Here is a 19,599-nt window from a genome sequence, read left to right as displayed (position 1 = left end):
CTAAAACTTTGGGCTACTTTTGAGATAATGGAAAGATTTTTTTTTTTTTTTAAGTGTTAAATGTGGTTAACCACAAAGATGCTGCCATATGTGGATTTAATATAAACTTTTCTGGGCAACCATGGTATGTATCACCTGTGAGATACTGTCTGGTAAATTCTTTGTGCCTAGTAGGCACTTTTGAATACTTTGAAAGAAAAACAAGATATTATCTTAAAATGTCTTTAAAGAGTGATGAAATGGAACTGTATCTATACTCTTATAACTGCCAGCATTTTCTACTCACCAACTGATGTTCACAAAATTCAAGGGCACTAGTAACTGAGTCTCACTATTGATGTTTACAAATTCTTATATTGCATTATTGCTTTTTCATCAAGCATAGAGAAATATTGTAGCCCTCATTGTTAACTGCTACATTTGTTTTTTGCACTGATTTCCTTGTCTCTCTCCTTTTTGTCATCTGTTTCATTGCATCTCTTTTTAAAAACCAGTTTAAAAAAAAAGTATCGTTATATACCTCTGCTGTAATCCAGTGCTACTGATGAGTGACTTCTGTGCCATGTCATTAAGTATGTGGTCCTTTGTACCTGCTTTTGCTAGTAGCCCTTTGAATATGAACAGAAACCTACAGACGGCAACTTTTGTTTCTGTGTAACTGCTTTTTAATATTCCTGCCTCAAGATTTATTTCATTTAATCTATTCTTTGCTTTTTAACATTTTATTTAAATATGTGGAACAAAAGCAGCTTTAGCCTCCTTCAAACAATTTTAGATTAAAAAAAAAAAAACCTAACAAATTGATACTTTCAAGTCCATTCAGATGGCTTTTTATGCATTTTAAGTATAGTGTCCATTAGCTGGTTTTGGATTGTCATTTTTTTAAATGGAAAGTACTGCAGATTTGCATCTGTGTATAATCCATTTTGTATAGAAGCGGTTTGTCTAGTTTGTGAGCATCAGAGAGGGATTTTAGTTTGAGTTCAGAGTCTGACTTTGTGGTCTGAAAATGAATAAATATATTTTTAAATTCTTTATCAAGATTAGTTTCTGAAAATAGAATACAGCTGAGGCTAGAGACTTGAGTGGTGAGTGCACCTGGTGATATACTGAGGGAGTGTGGCGGAATGAATACGGCCAAGGGTAAAATGTGTATCTGAATTGAGACATGAGTATTGTCTTACTTCCTTTTAAAAAGTGGATTTAGCAGGTTTTAGTGGATTTAGCAGTTTTTAGTGCATTGATTTAAAATAAATGGAATACATTTAAAATAAATGGAATACATTTTCTGTACAAATTTGTTAAAATAGTTTTAAAAAATATTGTTACAGAGAACCTGTGCAAGCAATTCAGTTACATGCTATCTTTATGCAGCAAAAGACTGAATAAAATAAACAGTGCATGCTGTTTCTCACTTGGGATATGCGTACTTTTCATTTTTGTTTTGCATCGCTGTGGATGGACAGGTCAGTGTATTCTATTTCACAGGAAGATGATTTTTAACACAGGATTTCTTTCTATGTCTGTCCACAATGGAAGTCTGCTCTGTGTGTCTTCCTCTGTCTCCATGAGACTTCTGCTGCACATGCAGCAATAAATACAGTGACGGTGCAAGAGATGACCTACAAGCTGTCAACCTGATGAAGTCCTGTGGTGTTATTTGGACTTGATTCAAGGATTAAAGAGTATTCCCACTTACTTGGCTTGATGTAGTGATACTCCTTTTTAAAAGGTAGAGTTTAATATATTAGTTGCCTCTGGTATCAGAGTGAATCTGTTTAATCCCATTTTCTGAAGGCAGCACTTCTCTTATTTAGAAATATTTTGCACGGGCAGCGCTTCCTTCCTTGTAAAGTGCATAAAGGCCTCAATCTAAGACCATCAAGCGAGGAAATATTAAATCAAATCATTTAGACCTTTTTTCTAGTGTCAATCAGAAACTGAAACTTCCTTCTTAACCTTTGTTTTTCCCTGGATAAAGCTTTGAAACACAAGCCCTGTTTTTTAATTTGTTTTTAAAGCCTCCATGTTACTTCTTTCAAATAGAGCATTTCAAACACATCTGCTCTACTGATGAAATGAGAGGATACTTTAAATAAAATGATGGTGATCTGTGCACCCACATACAGAACTCTTAAACTTGGAATTTACAAGTCTTATTCCAATAGAAGTTTATAGACGTCTGTTTAGGCTTAAAAAGATAAGTCATGGTACTTCCTCTTTATAAAGATATTTAAAGATCAGTTTCTTAAGATTTTAATTTTAAATATGAATTTTTAGTACTGCTGGGGAAGTAAGGTAGAATTTCTGTGTTAGAGTAGCAGTTATTTTTTTCTACCTTCTTTGTGCATGTGAAATGCTATACCAACATGTAGTTTGTGCAGTATATACTCATAGTTATCTGAGCTCTGCATAAGTACATATAATGCGTAAGAGTAATATGACAATATTTCCCCAGCCATCACTGTGAATGGTAGAAGACCTTGTGAGAGTGCCTGGCGGTGTATATCTAGATGATGGATTTAGCAAAGAAGGCATAAAGCAGGAGCAACCTTGCCCTTATTTGTATGGGATCAGCCATAGGAGCTTTACAACTCTTATGTTTTATGTGCGKTTGAAATAAGAAATTGAATGTTTATGCATACCTGCCTCTTAGTTATTCAATGAATGTATTAATCACTAATAAAAATTAAATAATAGTTTTAAAGACTGTGTATTCAATAATGTGGTATTTCAAGGAAAGAGATCCATCTGTAGGCATCTTCTGATGGATTATTACTAAGCTGAAATTTTACACCTCAAGCACTATGTAAAAATTATTGAATGATAGTTAACTCTTATGGAAACATTTACAGTGATACTGTTGACTGTTAAAATYAGTGCTAATATGTTTTGTCATTTTATTATATTACTTTACTGAAATCAAAATGATAAAATTATTTTTATTTAGATTTCTTTTCCAGATACACTAGTTGTATCTGTAATACCAGATTTAGTTTCTTGATAAGTTACAAGTTTATATTTACATTTTGTTGGARCATGATGTATTGTTTCAACATGTAACACTTACATTCTAGTAAACTGGTTACARTTATCTTACTGAAGAGATTAATATTCATTTTTCAGGGGAAGATTTCCTCAGAAGGATTTAGAGGCACTGTTTCCTGGGATGAGTGCTGATTTTACCAGTGAAAACTTTTCTGCTGCCTGGTACCTGATTGAGAATCATTCAACAACAAGGTTTGTTTGTTTGCTATTATATTGTATAAATAGTTCTAATAACATCAAATATGTTTGCAATTTCATTATATGCTGCATGTGTCAGTGATTGACATTATAATAACAGATCTATTCTTCTATATGAGGAGGTTTAGGCTAAAACCCTACACAAACCAAGAAGTTAGTTAGTATGGCCTTAAGCGGGAGTCCAGATGTTAACCTAAGTCATGACTCATAGCCTTATGAAAAGGGCACTGAATAGACTAAAGAGTAAAACTGTTAGCAGTAACAGTTAGCTTTTAGCCAGCAGTTGTGGAAGATTTAAGCGTTTAGATTGTTTTTTTGATTTGGGTGTGGGGTTTTTTGGGGGGAGAGAGCGAGCAAGCTCTGGAACATAGTCCTTAATTTGTCTGGGACATACTTTGATTTACTCCCAGAGTGATGGTGAGGAGTGATCATTCTCGAAGCGATTGAGGAGCAAGAACAACAGCAAATCAACATTATTACCTATTATACACTTAATGACAGCATCTTTTGCAATAAAGTAACTGCAAGAAAAGTGATTTAAAAATAAATCTATCACAAACTGACAACTGCTTCAGAGATCACTAGCTTTTTAAAAGTCTAGAAGACATTAAAGTGAGAAAGAACAGACAACTTATTAAATTATTTTTCAATAAGTTTGTTCTAAGTTTGGCTCTTGGACTGTTACCCATGTGCATGAGCAACAGATAGATATCAGTGACACTGCCAAGAGATGTAGAATACCTGAAGAGTGACGGCAGAGCCCTGGACACAGAAGTGAAGAGCGTGGGAGTCCCTGTGGTATTCTCTTTGACCTCGGATGAAGATTCAGCGAGTAGTGGATTCATCCTGTGAGTTCAGAGCTGGCTGTATAGCTGGTTTCACAGGCAGCACTTTTATGACAGTGGATCCTTTATTGAGGAATGAGAACTGCCAGTGAGAAATGGAGCCACTGGAAAAGTGGGGCACAAGCATCTTTGCCAGTAGGCTTGCGGACTGATGGAAAGGACTTTAAGAATATCAGAGAATGACAATAACAGCTTGTAGTTAAGTGAGGGAATAGAGGTCAGTGTTAAGTATATGATCCAACAATGGGATTGAGAGAGCCCTTAGGAAAGATTGAAAGGGGGCCTGCCTTGGGTGACTGTAGACATATGCACACAGCTTGAGAAACAGATCGGGGAGCATATAATAATCTGCTCTGCGTGTTGATTTAGAATATAGCATTGTTGGGATAAACTGAGATGTGGTAGGATAGCTTGTGTGCTAGAATGCTGTGATGAATGGGAACAGGCTTTTTGGGAAGGACAAGCAAGAAGAGGAGAGGAACTTGCCCTTTATGTGAGGGAGCAGCCTGAATATATGGAGCTCTCATACGGAATAGGTAGCAGGGTGATTAATAGCTTGTGGATCAGGATCAGAAGAGGCCGGAAGGATGACATTACAGTGAGATGAGGAAGTGGGCAAAGTTGTCTTCAAGCAACTTGAGGAAATTTCTAGATCACAGATCCTGTTTTTGGAGACTTTGATCTCCCTAATAATTGCTGGAAAGGCAATAAAGCAGGATGCAAGCAATCCAGGAATTTCTGGAAGGTGTTAGGAATGACTTTTTAATATAGATGCTAGGCAGGCAACTAGAGGTGATGCTTTCCAAGTATCTCTTTGTGGGAAGTATCTCTCAAACAAGATCAGGAGTGTGATAATTAGTGGCAGCCTTGGCTGTAGCAATCATGAAATAGCTGAGTGCAAGGTCATAAGGAGAGTGAGTGGCACAGTATGGGACCCTGGGTTAGGCAACAGTAGTACAGAGGAGGATCTGGTGTTTGTAACATGGTATAAATTTCAGTTGGCAATCTAGTACAAATCATCTTCTGGGGTGTATCACTAGGACTGTATTGTGTAAGACATGGGGATAATTACTCAACTGCAGCTTTAATAATGCCAGTTAGAAGTACTCTGCCCAGTTTTGGCTACCCTGCTTGAAGAAAGGTATTGAGAGCTGAGCCATTAAAATAAGAGTGCTTAAATAGCTGGTTCTGTTTGAAACAAGGAAGATTTAGGTTAGATACAGATTAAAAATGGTGTTAGCTTTCTGAAGCCCTGGAACCAAGTAACTTGGAAAGCTGCAGAGTCACTATCGTTGGAGACTGTTGAGAATTGCTTTGTCAGATGTCCATCATAGATGACTTAAGTATGTTTGACAATGCCTTGAATCTAAAAAGTAGATTAAATGACTTAAAACTGATGCCTCTAACTAGTTAATCAAAATTACAGTGGAATATGAACAACAGCATGATGTAATGATTATCTTACACCTTTTATATGACAATGTGGCAGTAAAAACATTGGTCAGCAGTGCTACCCAGCAGTTGATAACCTAAGTAATCATATTAGCTTGTATAGACCCTTTTAAACTTCTACTGTGCTAGTGCTATGTTGTTGGATCAGTCAATTCTCATGTACATTTGAAGCTTCCTATTAGGAAGATTCACTTCTAACATATTTCTTCCARTATCAGCTCACACTCTTTCTGTTCTTAGAAAAGTTCTGTTAATTTATGTCTTTGCACATCAACAGGTTGAAGTCATGGTTCCCTCAGTTCAGTGGAATAAAAAGCTGTTTTTTGTTTTTAAATGCAAACTGCTTGGGKTTTTTTTGCATGTTCATATTGATTTAGAAAATCTGAATCTTAAAGCACTGAAGGTGAAAAAGTTGTGTAAAACTCTCAATGGCAAGAATGGCTCAAAAAATAGGCTGAATCTGATCATGTTTGGAATCTTGTTAGAAATCTTTCTTTAAAAAAACAAAGTGACTCCTTTTTTTCACTTGGAAATATTTAGTTTTGGTAATACTCTAGAACTGCTATTAATTGTGGAATTATCTTGGCCATTTCATTTGAGCTCTTTCTGGAAACTTRTAACAACTGTTCAGTTCCTGTCCTCTGTGTAACCTCAGGTATTAGGAGTACTAAATATGTGGTGCACTGATGTTTTGATTAGCTTATGTRTGTTTTTTCCTTGAAGGAAATTCTTTTTAAGCAATCAAAATAATGTCTTTTTTTTGTCCTGACAACAGCATGACAAATCTAAATAAACTATTTAGACATACTATTAGTTCATCAGATAAAATGAAACTTCCTAMAAAGAGAACAGTACAGATTTTTGTTAGTTTGAAAATGCTGCTGGTAAGTATTTCTTGTACACTCAAGTAGGCCAATCCAGTCAGTAAATAATGTGATTTCTGACCAGGAGATCGAGAGAGGAAATAAAACAAGATGTTGTGGCATCACATTTATAACGAGGAAGCTCTTTGCAAGTGCACCAGTATTTTTGTCTCCCAGCAGGTGGTGACAGCCGCCTTACTGCCTGATCTAAAGTTTGGTTTGGTTTTGTAATAAATCTTTTTATACTATTGGTTAAAGCTGACAAAGGCTTTTGGAGGGAATTGCCTTATGACTTAAATTTCCTTACTTAACTATTTTCCCTTGCACTTGGAGGTATGATGGAATTTTTCATTTGATTTTTCTGTATTAAGGGGATGGTGCATGGCCTGCAGGTAGGAGAAAGAACTTTCTTGAAGATAAAAATCATGTGTTATAGTTGGTATTTCTGACCTGCTTTATGGTGATGATTTTACAGAGGATCTGATAGTGTAACTAATGAGGCCATATTCATCATCAACAACAAAAAAAGTTATACAAGTAATRGGTCAGTCATGAATGCAGTTATAGTGCAATTTTAAAATAATTATAGCTGATTGTAAAAAATAAAAATATAAAATCAAATATAAACTGGCAGTAATTCTAATCAAATATTAGGAAAATAACACAGATAGAAACCTTCCATAGACTTACCAGTGGTAAGTTGGACAGGAATATTCCACTTTTTCAAAAGTAAAAAAAATCCAATGGATTGCATGTGAAAAGACATACTTTCGTAAAGTAGGACTCAATTCAGTTTCTCTTTGTTTTGGAGTAATACTGTTTTATTCTGAAACTTATGTCCAAACTAATGTAAAAATATTGAAGGACTTGAGAAACTGAAAGGTTGTGGACTCAAGAGTTAAATATTGGAATAGTAGAAGTCTCTAATACTGACATTTGTTTAAYCTAGTGTACTAAATGTAGTTATTTAGCATTGCCTATTGAATGTAGTACAAGCAATTAGCTAAGACTAACATTACATATTTAGAAGAAATTTCTTGATTGATTTAACATATAACAAAGTCTCTTCCAACATAAGTGATGGGAACTCCCTATATAGGATTTAAAAAAAACCCACAGAACTGTAGTTCTCTAGACATGTAATTCTAAGAGAAAATTATTGTTATCAGGAAGCAAACTAGATAGCAATCTCTTTCTTCAATAATTTCTGTGACAATAACAAGCTTTATTTTGCAAATATTGGGTTCTGTTTATTCATTAGTTGACCCTATTCATTGTAAGAATGTCAGTGATTTTTTTTATTTATTTTCAGTTTTGATCAGCTCAAAATGGCAGTTGTGAATCTGAAGAAACAAGCCAGTAAGAAAAATGAGGGAAGTCTAGCTTACGTGAAAGGTGGTCTCAGCACTTTTTTTGAAGCACAAGATGCTCTGTCAGGTAAGTTGGTCTTACTAAATACGGTATAAAAGAAAAAGTGTCATCTCCATGTGTCGTTGACTGCATTATTAAAAACATCCTATTGTTCTGTGTTATATTTTCTAGAAGAATGTGATGAACCAGAAATCCATATGATCTTGGTCACAGGCTAGGATTGGCTAGCTGATTGTTGTGGTATATTTGCAAGAGGTGACAGCAAAAATACCTGACAGGAATTGAAGGCATTTGATGAAACTATATAGCCTAAAAATCCAGAAAAGAGAGGAAATGTTGAATTGGAGATGATATCAAGATGATCTACAAACTATACCAACATAAAAACCTCCTATGTTATGATACTTTAGCCCATAATCAGCCTGTTGTATTCATATGTATATTCACTACACTCTTACTTAGGAAATCAGGTAGATTTTTTTTTTCTGCTACTAAAGGGAACATGCAAACACAGTTTGTAGTGAGATTACATTGGTTGTCTGTACCATTTCTACATATACTCAAAGCAAAAAATGTCTCGGGAAAAAAGTTCATCATGGGCTGTCAAGGTTCTGTTTGGTTAGAGACTGCGCTAGATAAGAAGGTGACTGTTTGGGGCCGTTCCCAATAGCTTTGATATTTACTTCTGTGCTGTATTCCATAACTGCTGTATATTGTAGGAAAACCACTCCTGATAATTGATTTTGTTACAGGTACCGTGGAATAAAAGAACATACCTACTCATAGCCTTAGCCAAGCGAGCACTTTTTTTGTTTTTAGGAAYACAGCCTTGGATAAGTATGAAATGGCACCAAGTGGTGCTCCTAGGTGAATCAAAGGGAAGTTTGCTGTTGACCGAATCATTAACCATCTGCTAGTCCCTCCTATGTGACAAGGAGAAGAGAAAGTAGYGTTGTCTCACCTGTACTCCTTCCCTAAACAAATTAACCTGTGACCTGCCCTCTGCTGCTCTGACAACATTTTCAAGTGGTTTTGGCTACTTGACTCACTAATTTTCAGTTTATTTATAAGTTTAGAGAACTTCTTTTCCAGAAGTGTGGGCATACATGCTTTGATAGGGAAGACTTCATTTGAAGAAGTTCATCCGAGAAAGTAACTGAACRTCTAGCTTTCTTTCCCTGCCTGAAGCTGACCTATTACTGATTAATTTTGAAAGCCTTGRCGTAAATCTGGATAGAACTTCAATACCAGAAGAGAAAGATTGGAAGATTTAGTGGAAATACTGAAGAAAATGATTTTAGTCATATGAAAAGATACCGTGAAGAATCAGGATCTGATATACTTTAACTTTTTTAAACTGAGTACTTATTATGTGCTAAGAATGCAAAATGATAGGCTGTTTTCCCCMAAAAATCTTAAATATCCTGAAAATCTTGAAAACTTAATTTTTATAAATAGTTTGAAATCCTTTTCACATCAAAATCTGTTTTGCAGGTAAAGCAATTAAGTACTCCCACAGTTCATAACTCTGTTCCCCAATTGTTACTGTGTAGTTGATGTCATTCTAAAGAATGAATTAAAATATTACTAAGAATGGCCTGATTATGTTGTCAAGAAAATTAGAAACTTCAAATGTTAAACTCTTATGCATATAAATCAATAACCTTGGAGTTCCAGGGATTTTTAAAAAAAAATCAATACAGTGGTTTACAATATTTAATACAGTATTTAATAGTGTGGTTTCAGAAGTTAAAAATAATGAGGATGTAGTGCAGGTTACAGTTGCCTTCTGTAGTGTTTTGATTTTCCTTTTTTCTGATGAAATTTTATATTAATTGCTATACAGAAGTGTTTTTGATTCTTTTCACTCTGAAAAAAGTCTTGTTATAGAGTAAAAGAAAAGAGTGTGTATACATATTTCAGCTTTATATCACAGAACTTCTTGTTTGTCTTGTCTTTCCATGTATGCAGAATGTTTTTAAGGGAGGGTAGCTGGAAAAAAATGCTTACCTTTTGTAAGGTTAAAAAAAAAATAAAGGACAATATTCAGTGTGAGCATTATTAGTATTGTTCTGGAGAAATGGCTCTGATGTCAAAACTTGTGGGGGAGGTGAGGGGGAACACCACACATGAAATCTAAGCATCTAGTTAGGAAATTTAAATTCTTTAACAGAGAGYTCTCATTAAATTAAAAATCCTATTACACTCTAATTATACCATGTTTCTACAAGATGATATAATGCCACTTTTCTATTCATACACAAGTAAAGGGGAATTGGTGGGTCTTATTTTTTCCTTTACTAAGGTTCAACTAGAATTTGTATGCATTTAAACAGAGTCACATCAAGAACAGTTTATATTTTTTTTTAGACTGAAATGTGGTTTCAGCACAAATTCTTAGGGACAACAGATTGGTTCTGCAAACTGTTTGATTTATAGTTGCTTAGCTCAAGTTGTCACAGGCAGAAACAACTCAAGATAATCATAATGGATCACATCTAGTTTGTTAGTCTTTCAGTACAGTTTAAATGTCTTGAGCTTGTTGAGGTTTTCTTTATTTTTGCCCACTTCATCTAGGAAGGTGTTCCAAAGTCATGTTTTTCTTGATAGAGAAAATATAGGTTGTCAGTCTTTCTCTCCAAATATCCTCGAACACTTCCTCCAATCCTGATGATTATTCTTTGCAAATCGTATGTCTGTTCCATTTCCATGTTGGTATTTTGTTGTGTAGAGCAGAGCKGTCTATGGATGTGCTTTTTCTCCTAGCTCTCTCTAAATACAGGATATCCTTTTTTTTTTTTAGAAAATTCATCTTAAGAGGTATAATCCTTTACCAGGTACTTCATTGCTGTTTCTTTAACATGTATATGTACCTGCTTTTTTTTTTCTTTTTTATTTCAAACACTTCTAAAAACGTTTCTTTCAAATATATATACTGATTCTATGAACATGATCTGGGAAACCCTTAATTGCTCATTTTGGTGTACAGCAGAGATCAGTAAGATCACTCTTATTTTGTGTGTGCCATCAGACTGTATCACACATTTCGTTTAGTTGCAGTCTTTTCACAAATAGGCAACTAAAACCATAAAAAGTTATACCAAGATGCTTATTGTATTATGTGATTTAGAAAGTGTTTACTAAGAAAATAAAAGGTCAGAAAGGCCAAAACCCTTGCTGCTTGGTTTAATTTCTTGGAAAATAGAATTGCCTTATCAGATCCTCATGTCTGTCTGTCYGTTAGCGTGGCTGCCAGTTTTGATGGTGACTTTGCTGCAGAGGAGATGTTCAACGGGAAGTTTGTTTCATCAGCTGAAGGGAACTGTGAACTGAGCTGAGAGGAACTGGGCTCACCTCAACTTGACCCACTTGTCAACATCAGGGACTTAAGCTAATTTKTTTCCCATGATTCTAATTGCAACCTTGGAAGTAGCATTCACCAAAGGCCTGCTGTTTATATGACGTAGAGATACAATGTTTTATTGTCGGGAGCAAATGATGTCCCACCCAGAAGTCTTTAGAAAGCTAGGAAATGAATTTACTTTGAATATACTTAATTTTTTCTTTTACTATGCTTTTACTATATACTTTTTGAATATAATTTTTTTGAATATAATTGTTTTTGAAATGTTAGGCTATGGAGTTTCTTTTTATTTAAGTAAAAAGAAAAAAAAATAGACAAATGTCCATTTCACTTGACCAATTATATGAAAACATCTAAGTGTTTGAGAATCATATTGGCCAGGAAGGAAGATAATGTATTGTATTTTGAAACGGATATTTTGAAAAATTTGAAGTTTATATTTGATGCTCTCTTTTGTCATGGCAACAGTTCTTCTGGTGCAGTGCAATTAAAAACTCCTTTTAAACAATTTTCAGGAAAACTCTGTAGGAAAGAGGCACTGCTAGCTATCACAGCTCTATTCCTTTTCTCCTTTCCACTTGGAAGGCCATATAGCCTTTGAGAAAAATGATATGATGGAGTATTCAGACCATAATTGGCCTTCTGTCCAGGATCTTGCCTAATGCATAAGGTGTGATAATTTTCACCTGTGTGGAATGATCCTCTCTCTGCCCAATGCATGCTGCTGCTGCTTCCTGTAGAAAACTTCTGCATGTCATCCCATAAAGCCAGTTCTAGGATGAGCATGTCAATGATCCAGGGTCTGGCTCAGTGTGAGTAAACACGATGTGCTGGCATTATGTGTGTTTAATGCTTTTTTTCCTAAAACTAAAACAAAAAAAGCCACTGTATCTTTTTTCAGTTCTGAGTCAGATTGGGAATTTGGAAAACTAAAACCTAATGTTTGTCTGCCGTGTAAATGTCTCTTTGTTTCCATTTCTTAAGTGTAGTTCAAAAGCAGTTTTTGATTAGACTTAACATTTTTCTTGAATTCTGGGGTGCAGAGAGGAATGAGGAGCTATGTTTGAATTTAAAGAGAATACATGCAACTAATTTTTCATTGGTGATTCAATTTGCAAATAAATTAGTGAAGTGTCAACTAACCAATTTTAAAGTGTTTTTCACATTGTTAACTCTTGCCTCRGTTTACTGCCTTTCATCTTTTTGTCTGTTTGTCCAATGAAAGGTTAGTCTGTGATTKTTTTTGTTGGGTGTCAGACTTATGCCAGCTTTTATTTTTGGCATGTTTTTGTTTTATAATACATATAATTTGCATTTCATTGCTCATTTCATTTTTCTCCTTACTCTACAGTCTCAGATGTACTTTMTCAAATAGTGTGAATTTTCATCAATTATATGCATGAGTAAATTAGATTCTGATATATGATTACTACTTACATGTTATACAGCTGAGAACTAGAGTAGTTCTTTGAGTGCTCTCACTGGTGTATGTCCATTAATGTTGTCTTTCTCATCCTGCTTCAATCTTTAGAAAATAGTTGTCTTGGTAAAATCAGTGCATTTTTGTTGCTAGAAACTTTCATTATGGTGATTCAGAGAGGACAGAAGCAACAGGGCCRTGGGAACAAGTTGCACCAAGATAAATTAGGATACAGCACCTTATGGTAACAGTTTGTATGTGCATGTATGTGCCTCACAATAGATGCAAAGTAGCTTCAGTTTTTGAGCTAAGATCATGCCTCCAAGTACTCATGRAGGATATGCTCTAAGCTCACTGTCTAGCTTTCCAAGTGGACGCTCATGTCAGAAGCTCAAGATATGCATGCTGTATTATACACAGAAGCTGAATAAGAAGCAACTGCCCCATTGTGGCTACATACTCTGTAYATACGTTTATTGGCCTTCTCACATACACACAACGATGAAAGAATAGCCATGCTGATTTAAATTTGCTTCTTGAAAACCTGTATTCTGATATTGCACTGCTAGATGACAAGGAGAAAGAGTTTGCTATGAGCAATATATGCTGAAAGAGAGATGACCCACTAAAGGATCGCCAGTGAAGTATGTAACTGGGTAGTAGGTAACATACACTCATGTGCTGCTTCCTCTACATGCAATGCTTGTGATTGGTTCTCATAGCAGACCAATCGTTACTGTAGTGCAACTGTGAATAAGTAAAACTTAACCTATTCTTGTCAGAAGACTCAAACATTTCTTTCATAGAGGTTCTAGGATAGCAGTTTCTAATGTTTTTTTTTCCAATGTCTCAAGCAAGAGATGATCTAATTTGAAAAAGTGGAAAGCATCTCAGTAGAGATTATCTTGGTCCACAGTGAAATTTTTGTGCCCAAGCCTGTACCTGTCCTAATGCTAACTGCTCATATGGTTTCTTCTATAGCAGTAATCATCTTTACAGAGGTCAGCTGGTGACCAATTACTAGCAGCCTTTAGCTACCACATGTGTCATGTTTTGTGACTTTGTGGTTTTTCAGATAAATTTTATTGATATTTTATATGAAAAAAGTTAAAACATCCAAAAATTTGTTTTAGAGTTAACTTTCAAATAGCAATTAGTACGGTTGATGGCAAGCATGCAACAGACCTAAAATTAAACTTGACTCAGATTTCCTGTTCAACTTTTWCATCAATGACCTGGATGAGGGGACAGAGYGCCTCCTCAGCAAGTTTGCCGATGATACCAAGCTGGGAGGAGTGGCTGATACAGCTGAGGGCTGTGCTGCCRTTCAGAGAGACCTGGACAGGCTGGAGAGTTGGAYGGAGAGGAACCTCCTGAGGTTCAACAAGGGCAAGTGCAGAATCCTGCACCTAGGGAGAAATAACCCTCGGCACCAGTGCAAGCTGGGGGCTGASCTTCTGGAGAKCAGCTCTGCAGAGAAGGAYCTGGGAGTCCTGCTGGATGACAAGTTGACCATGAGCCAGCAATGTGCCCTTGTGGCCAAGAAGGCCAATGTTATGCTGGGGTGCATTAGGAAGAGTGTTGCCAGCAGGATCGAGCGCTGGTGAGGCCTCTTCTCGAGTACTGTGTCCAGTTCCGGGCTTCCCAGGACAAGAGAGACATGGAGCTACTGCAGAGAGTCCAGCGTAGGGCTGTGAAGATGATCCGAGGGCTGGAGCACCTGCCCTATGAGGAACGGCTGCGAGAGCTGGGCCTGTTTAGCCTGGGGAAGAGAAGACTGAGGGGGGATCTTATCAACGTGTACAAGTACCTGAAGGGAGGGTGTCAAGGGGACAGGGACAAACTCTTCTCAGTTGTCCCGTGTGACAGGACAAGAGGCAATGGGCAGAAATTGAAGCACAGGAAGTTCTGCCTGACTGTGAGGGGGAATTTCTTCACTATGAGAGTGACAGAGCACTGGAAGAGGTTGTGGAGTCTCCTTCTCTGGAGCTATTCAAGGCCTGCCTGGATGCAACCCTGTCTACCATGCTCTAGGTGACCCTGCTTGAGCAGGGGGGTTGGACTAGGTGATCTCCAGAGGTCCCTTCCAACCTTACCRATTCTATGATTTGACTTGCAGACTATTTAAACAGCTTAATATTATGTTACATCATTCCATTTGGATTTCAATACCATTTTTAGATTACATGCAGTGTTTAAAAGCTACTTTTATTCCTATCTCTAGCTTTCACAGATCCAGGAGGCTAGCAGTGTGTAGGTAATAAGGAAATAGCACTTCCTGTTTTCTAAAATTCTCAAGTACCCTGGCATGGCCTCAGTCCAACCATGGATTTTTTAGTGGATCCTTAAGCATATCCACTATTTTTGTCTGTTTCTGAGATATTTCCCTAGAAATATCACACTTGTTTAAATACAGTGCTTCATGAGAGCACAGTTTTAAGGCCTCACAGTTTTATTAGACTATGATGTCTTGTCTCCTATTTCCATAAAAACTTTCCCTCCTAGCATTGTACTTTTATTTTTAATATAATTTTAAGTTTCTCCATTTTATTAGATCTTTTGCACTACGTTGGGGAAACAAACTTGAAAAAGTAAACGCTTGTGATATAAAACACAAAGTAGCGTTTAAAGGGTATACAACATTTGCTTCAATATTTTATCATTTTAGCTTAGCTTGGCAACATTTCACAGAGTAAAGCCACCTTTATCCTACAGTTCACAAAATGATACAGAAATTGGTGAGAAATTAATACTTAGTGGTATTGTTTATTGGTCATACTAACAAACTTTTTTGTTCTTTAGATTTTATAGGGTATGTAGTACCAACTCTGATCATGACTAGCTGTCTCTTTGTTGCTTTGCTCGTCATATACAGTTATGCATTCCTGTGAAATTCAGGAAGAATTCTCAAATTCAGAAGAATTCTCTTCAAATTACAGAAAATCTTTTCCTTGTGTAAAAGATTAAATAAAGGCATTTTCATTCACCCATTTGCTGGAATCATGGAAGCATATTTATATATAGTGTTCTTCCTTCCATTACTATGCTTCAGTGCCAAGATCTTTATGGTTACCACATTAACGTCTTCAGAACTACTTTGCTGAATCAATCTTTCTTTTTTTTTGTCACTTTTTCCTCATTTTCTGCATCTGATTAAAAAGGTTTGATATATTTTTGGTACTTTTTCTCTTTAACTATATTTCTGTGCAAATGGATAAGATTTGCAGATATGCATGTCTAAATGCATGTATATTCCTCTTATTAGAAAATGGTGGAAAACTTGCATCTGTTTTTGATCAGAGTTAGGCAGAAGAAGTTTTGAAAATACTACTCATTGGTGCTTATCTCAAAATGCATCTATAAAAAAGTAATGAGTAAATCAAAAATGAAATCGGCAAGTCAAAAATTGCATGACCCTGACAAGTGTGGTTTAATTTGTTACAGATTTACAGTTGCCCATGTAGCAAACCATATCCTTTCTTAGAAGAAATAAAATTGTTTTCTACAAGAGCAGCAATGAATTTAATTGTAATTTATTTTACTATCGGCCTATACTTTGGTTTGTTTTCCAGATTAATCTGTTGCTTGTGTTCTGACAAAATTTTGAAGTATTTGGTCACAGTTTAGAGCTTGTGAGTTCTAAGCTTAGTCCCTATTAGTTAGTGTTTCACTGAAGCTGTGATGTTTGCAAGCCTTTAAATACTTTGACTTAGGTGGGAAACTGGAACACCTGTTGGCAAGGATAGTACAAAAAAGTTAATTTTCTAGACATGGTCGAAGTGTGTGGACCCAGACCATCCTCACCTTATTTATTGCACGCTTCTTATCATAAAGCTTATTGTAATTGTAAATGGGCTCTGCTAGGTTTGGAAATGCTGAGAAGTGACCTCAACTGCTCTTCCAACTTGCATACTTCATACCAAGTAAGTCCAAGTGACTCACAGTTCAACAGAAAATCCTGCCCATCCCTCTCTTTTTCAGGCCTTCAGAGGGAACCCTAAAACTTTCTCTGTGTTCTTCTTATCCTTAACTCATTAATGGCTGTGGTATGAAGCTGCAGCTGAAGTTAATCTAACTGCTGGCTGCTAACAGAGGTGTAGGCTTACTTTCCACTTGTCCTTAGCCATATGCTCCTTTCTCTTCCTTTGCATTGCAATGGTGCAGCTGTGGCTTGATTTAGACAAGCTCACTGATGAATTAAAAAACAAACAAACAGAAAAACACCTCTTTGACTTAATTTTCCACCAGATCAGCTCACTGCTTCTGCCCTGCATTTGTGTGATTGCTAGATCCAGCACAAGGAAGCATGTAGGCTGGAAATGGTGATGTGAAGGGGAATCATCGCAAACTACAACAGCCCCCTATTACATGGTTTTATTTCAAGAGGAAGGAATAACATGAACGTATCTAAATTCCTTCCTACCAGATTAGGTCGACAGATATTTTTCTTGATTGCATGTAGTTTTGCTTGTCTAAACTTATAAGTCAGAGGGTTCCCTGTGGAAGGAACTTACTTAACTTTCTAAAAATTATTTCATGCAAACAAAGTTTAGACTTTCTAGTAAAGCATTTTTCATAACATTTTTCACTCTGAAAACTTAAAAATCTCTCTCTTTTTTGTTTTAAGCCCTACTTTGTCATGTATATATGTGCCTTATTACTATAGCTGAATTTAATGGGTAGAAATAGCCTCAGTACATGAAGAAAGTAAGTAGCTTGTTAAATATGTAATAAGGAATTCAGGTTCACTTATGTGTACTGGGACTAATTTAGGTAGGTCTACACTTCTTCACTTTGTCTTAAGATAGCTTGTTTGAGACAGTGGTCCAAAAATGCCTTTTGGTTTACCTCTGTTCTGTATGTTGGGGGGCGGAGGGAGGAAACATGTATAAATATTTTTTGCCTTGTAGTCATCGTGTTCTCTGCTGGAGTACCTATGCACTGGCTTGATGTGATAACTCTTCCTGGGTTTACAACAACACTATTTTCAAGCAGAGAATACCAAGTGTTTTATGCCAGTCCACTAACTTTAAAAGCTACCAATGTGAAAAATGTAATCTTACATTTCCTAAAATGAAGAGGAGGGAATAGTATGGCTGTTGTATCTTCTTATCTAATGGAGATGATGAAGAGAACTGCTTTGGAGAACATTTTTAAAAATGTTCATTTATGTTCAAAATGATCATTTAAAAAAAAATCAGGAACTGATTTATGATCATGATACAATTTCYGAATAAGCTGCTTTCAAAATAAAAATAATCCTTTTATGATTTAATACTATTTAGACTGGTAATGTGTTAAATCACAGTCCTTACACAGAACTTACTGTTCTCTGTCCATTAAAGAAAATCTTGATCATGTTCTGCATATATTTTTACCAAAAAACTCTGTTTCTGATGGAGGTTTAGATATTACAGTTCAGTTGTGGAAATTGAGCTGTCCTATTTGCGAGTAACATTTTAATTATTTGGTCAGCAATTTGTGCTATATAATTAATACTTCCAAAGTGTTGCATTTTAAAAATCTTTGAGACAATAAATAATTTTTTATCCACAGCCATCTAAAAATATCTTTTGTAAACACATTTCAGAACATAGTGATAATATGAATTTAAATATATTTGAATCTTTTGACAATGTTCCAATAATATTTACAACACTTAGTTTTAAAATACTTACTGTTTTGATTGCTATTCTGATGAACCTGCTGTTTAGTATAAAACTTAGATAGCAGTACTGTATTTGTATTGCACAAGACCAGAGCTCATGCATATAAATGGAGTTACATCATTAGAACCTGTAATGTTTTTATTATAAAATTATGAAGATATATTCTCAAAAGTAAATGATGTCTATGTTATCTATAAAATGTGCTATGAATCAAGAGTACACAATCTTTAAAATAGTTTTCTATTCCTGAACATACTCGAGAATTTTAGTGTGGTTTATCTTAAGAAATAGTGTCCTAAATCAATTTTTTTTTAGCTGTAGTGATTTTAAAAACAAAAATAAAGAGGCTCTCTTGCATTTTCAAGAAAACATAGCTTTCTGAAATTTTGTGTTTAGGCTCCATTTGAAGGGTTATGTTTGTCTGAGAATAACAGGATTTTCTCTGTTTTTTTTGCCCTCTCTTTTTTGCCATTTTTATTTTTAAATTAAAACTCCTTCTTTGAAAGAGGCTGGATACTATCATAAAGCACCAGCCTGTTTCAGAATAGCCACCATCTCTCACTCTTCACAGCAGGACCGAGGCCACAGACTTGCCTTGCTAAAGGCAGTTGTTTGTCTGTGTTCACTTGTTCCTCTTAGACTGTGTCTGTGTAGCGTGGGCAAGTAGGAATAGATTTGTAGAGGAAGACAGTTGGGATGAGAACCTGATRTGCATGTTATGTGCCCTCCAGGGCACTTCTTCAAACTAGCTTGAGTATCACTGAGGACTGAATGCCACTGAAAATATCTTTTGGAGCACATTAAGCATGCTCCTGGGGTGTATCTTCTAACCCATCTTCTAGGTGGGTTTCATCTTAGAAGAGTCCAACTAAAGCACCCCAAGATTGCTTTGTCATGCAAACTGAAGCAAGATAGTTGGGGGCAGCTGGGAGATTGGTTTCAAGAATGTATTTGTGTTCTGAACTACAATGTATCAGTATTCACTTTCTTTAAAGCACAGAGCACCACTGTCACCGGTAACTTCATTTCATTCTTCAGAGAACAAGTGGGAAGGAGTACCAATTTTTTAGAAGATTTCTCAGCTGAAGCCAATGGGAATTTTTTTTTTAAGCAACAGGAGTTGATGGCTACTTGATACACAAAATTTTCTGTATATTAATACATTAAAATTATAAAGGAAAATCATATGATTTGGAAATAATTATTTTATATATACAGGCTGCATGTTTGCAAGATTGCTAGCAATATTCATTAAAAAAAATGATTTGTACTAGTTGCACTTTACAGAGGGGAAGAGGAAACTGAGTCTACATAAGAGACAAAGTAGAAGAAAGCAGTATCTACCCTCTGTTTGCAGCCCGTATTTCCA

The 19,599-nt window shown here is 35.8% G+C and overlaps 1 protein-coding gene across 2 annotated transcripts in view; it reads left to right on the top strand.

Moving 5' to 3' along the window:
• EXOC2 (exocyst complex component 2) overlaps nucleotides 1-19,599 on the top strand; it is a 137,051-nt gene that overhangs the window by 28,702 nt on the left and 88,750 nt on the right. For both annotated transcript variants that reach the window (XM_085321625.1, XM_085321624.1), the window contains 2 exons: nucleotides 3,127-3,240; nucleotides 7,719-7,843. In XM_085321625.1, coding sequence (XP_085177751.1) covers nucleotides 3,127-3,240; nucleotides 7,719-7,843 — 239 coding nt within the window. The remainder of the gene's footprint in view (nucleotides 1-3,126; nucleotides 3,241-7,718; nucleotides 7,844-19,599) is intronic.

The sequence above is a fragment of the Rhea americana genome, unplaced genomic scaffold (genome assembly GCF_003343005.1).
Source record: "Rhea americana isolate MKP2758 unplaced genomic scaffold, rheAme1 scaffold_70, whole genome shotgun sequence".
NCBI lineage: Eukaryota > Metazoa > Chordata > Aves > Rheiformes > Rheidae > Rhea > Rhea americana.
The sequence above is the reverse complement of the archived record's forward strand: the minus strand, read 5'-3'. Positions and strand labels throughout refer to the sequence as shown.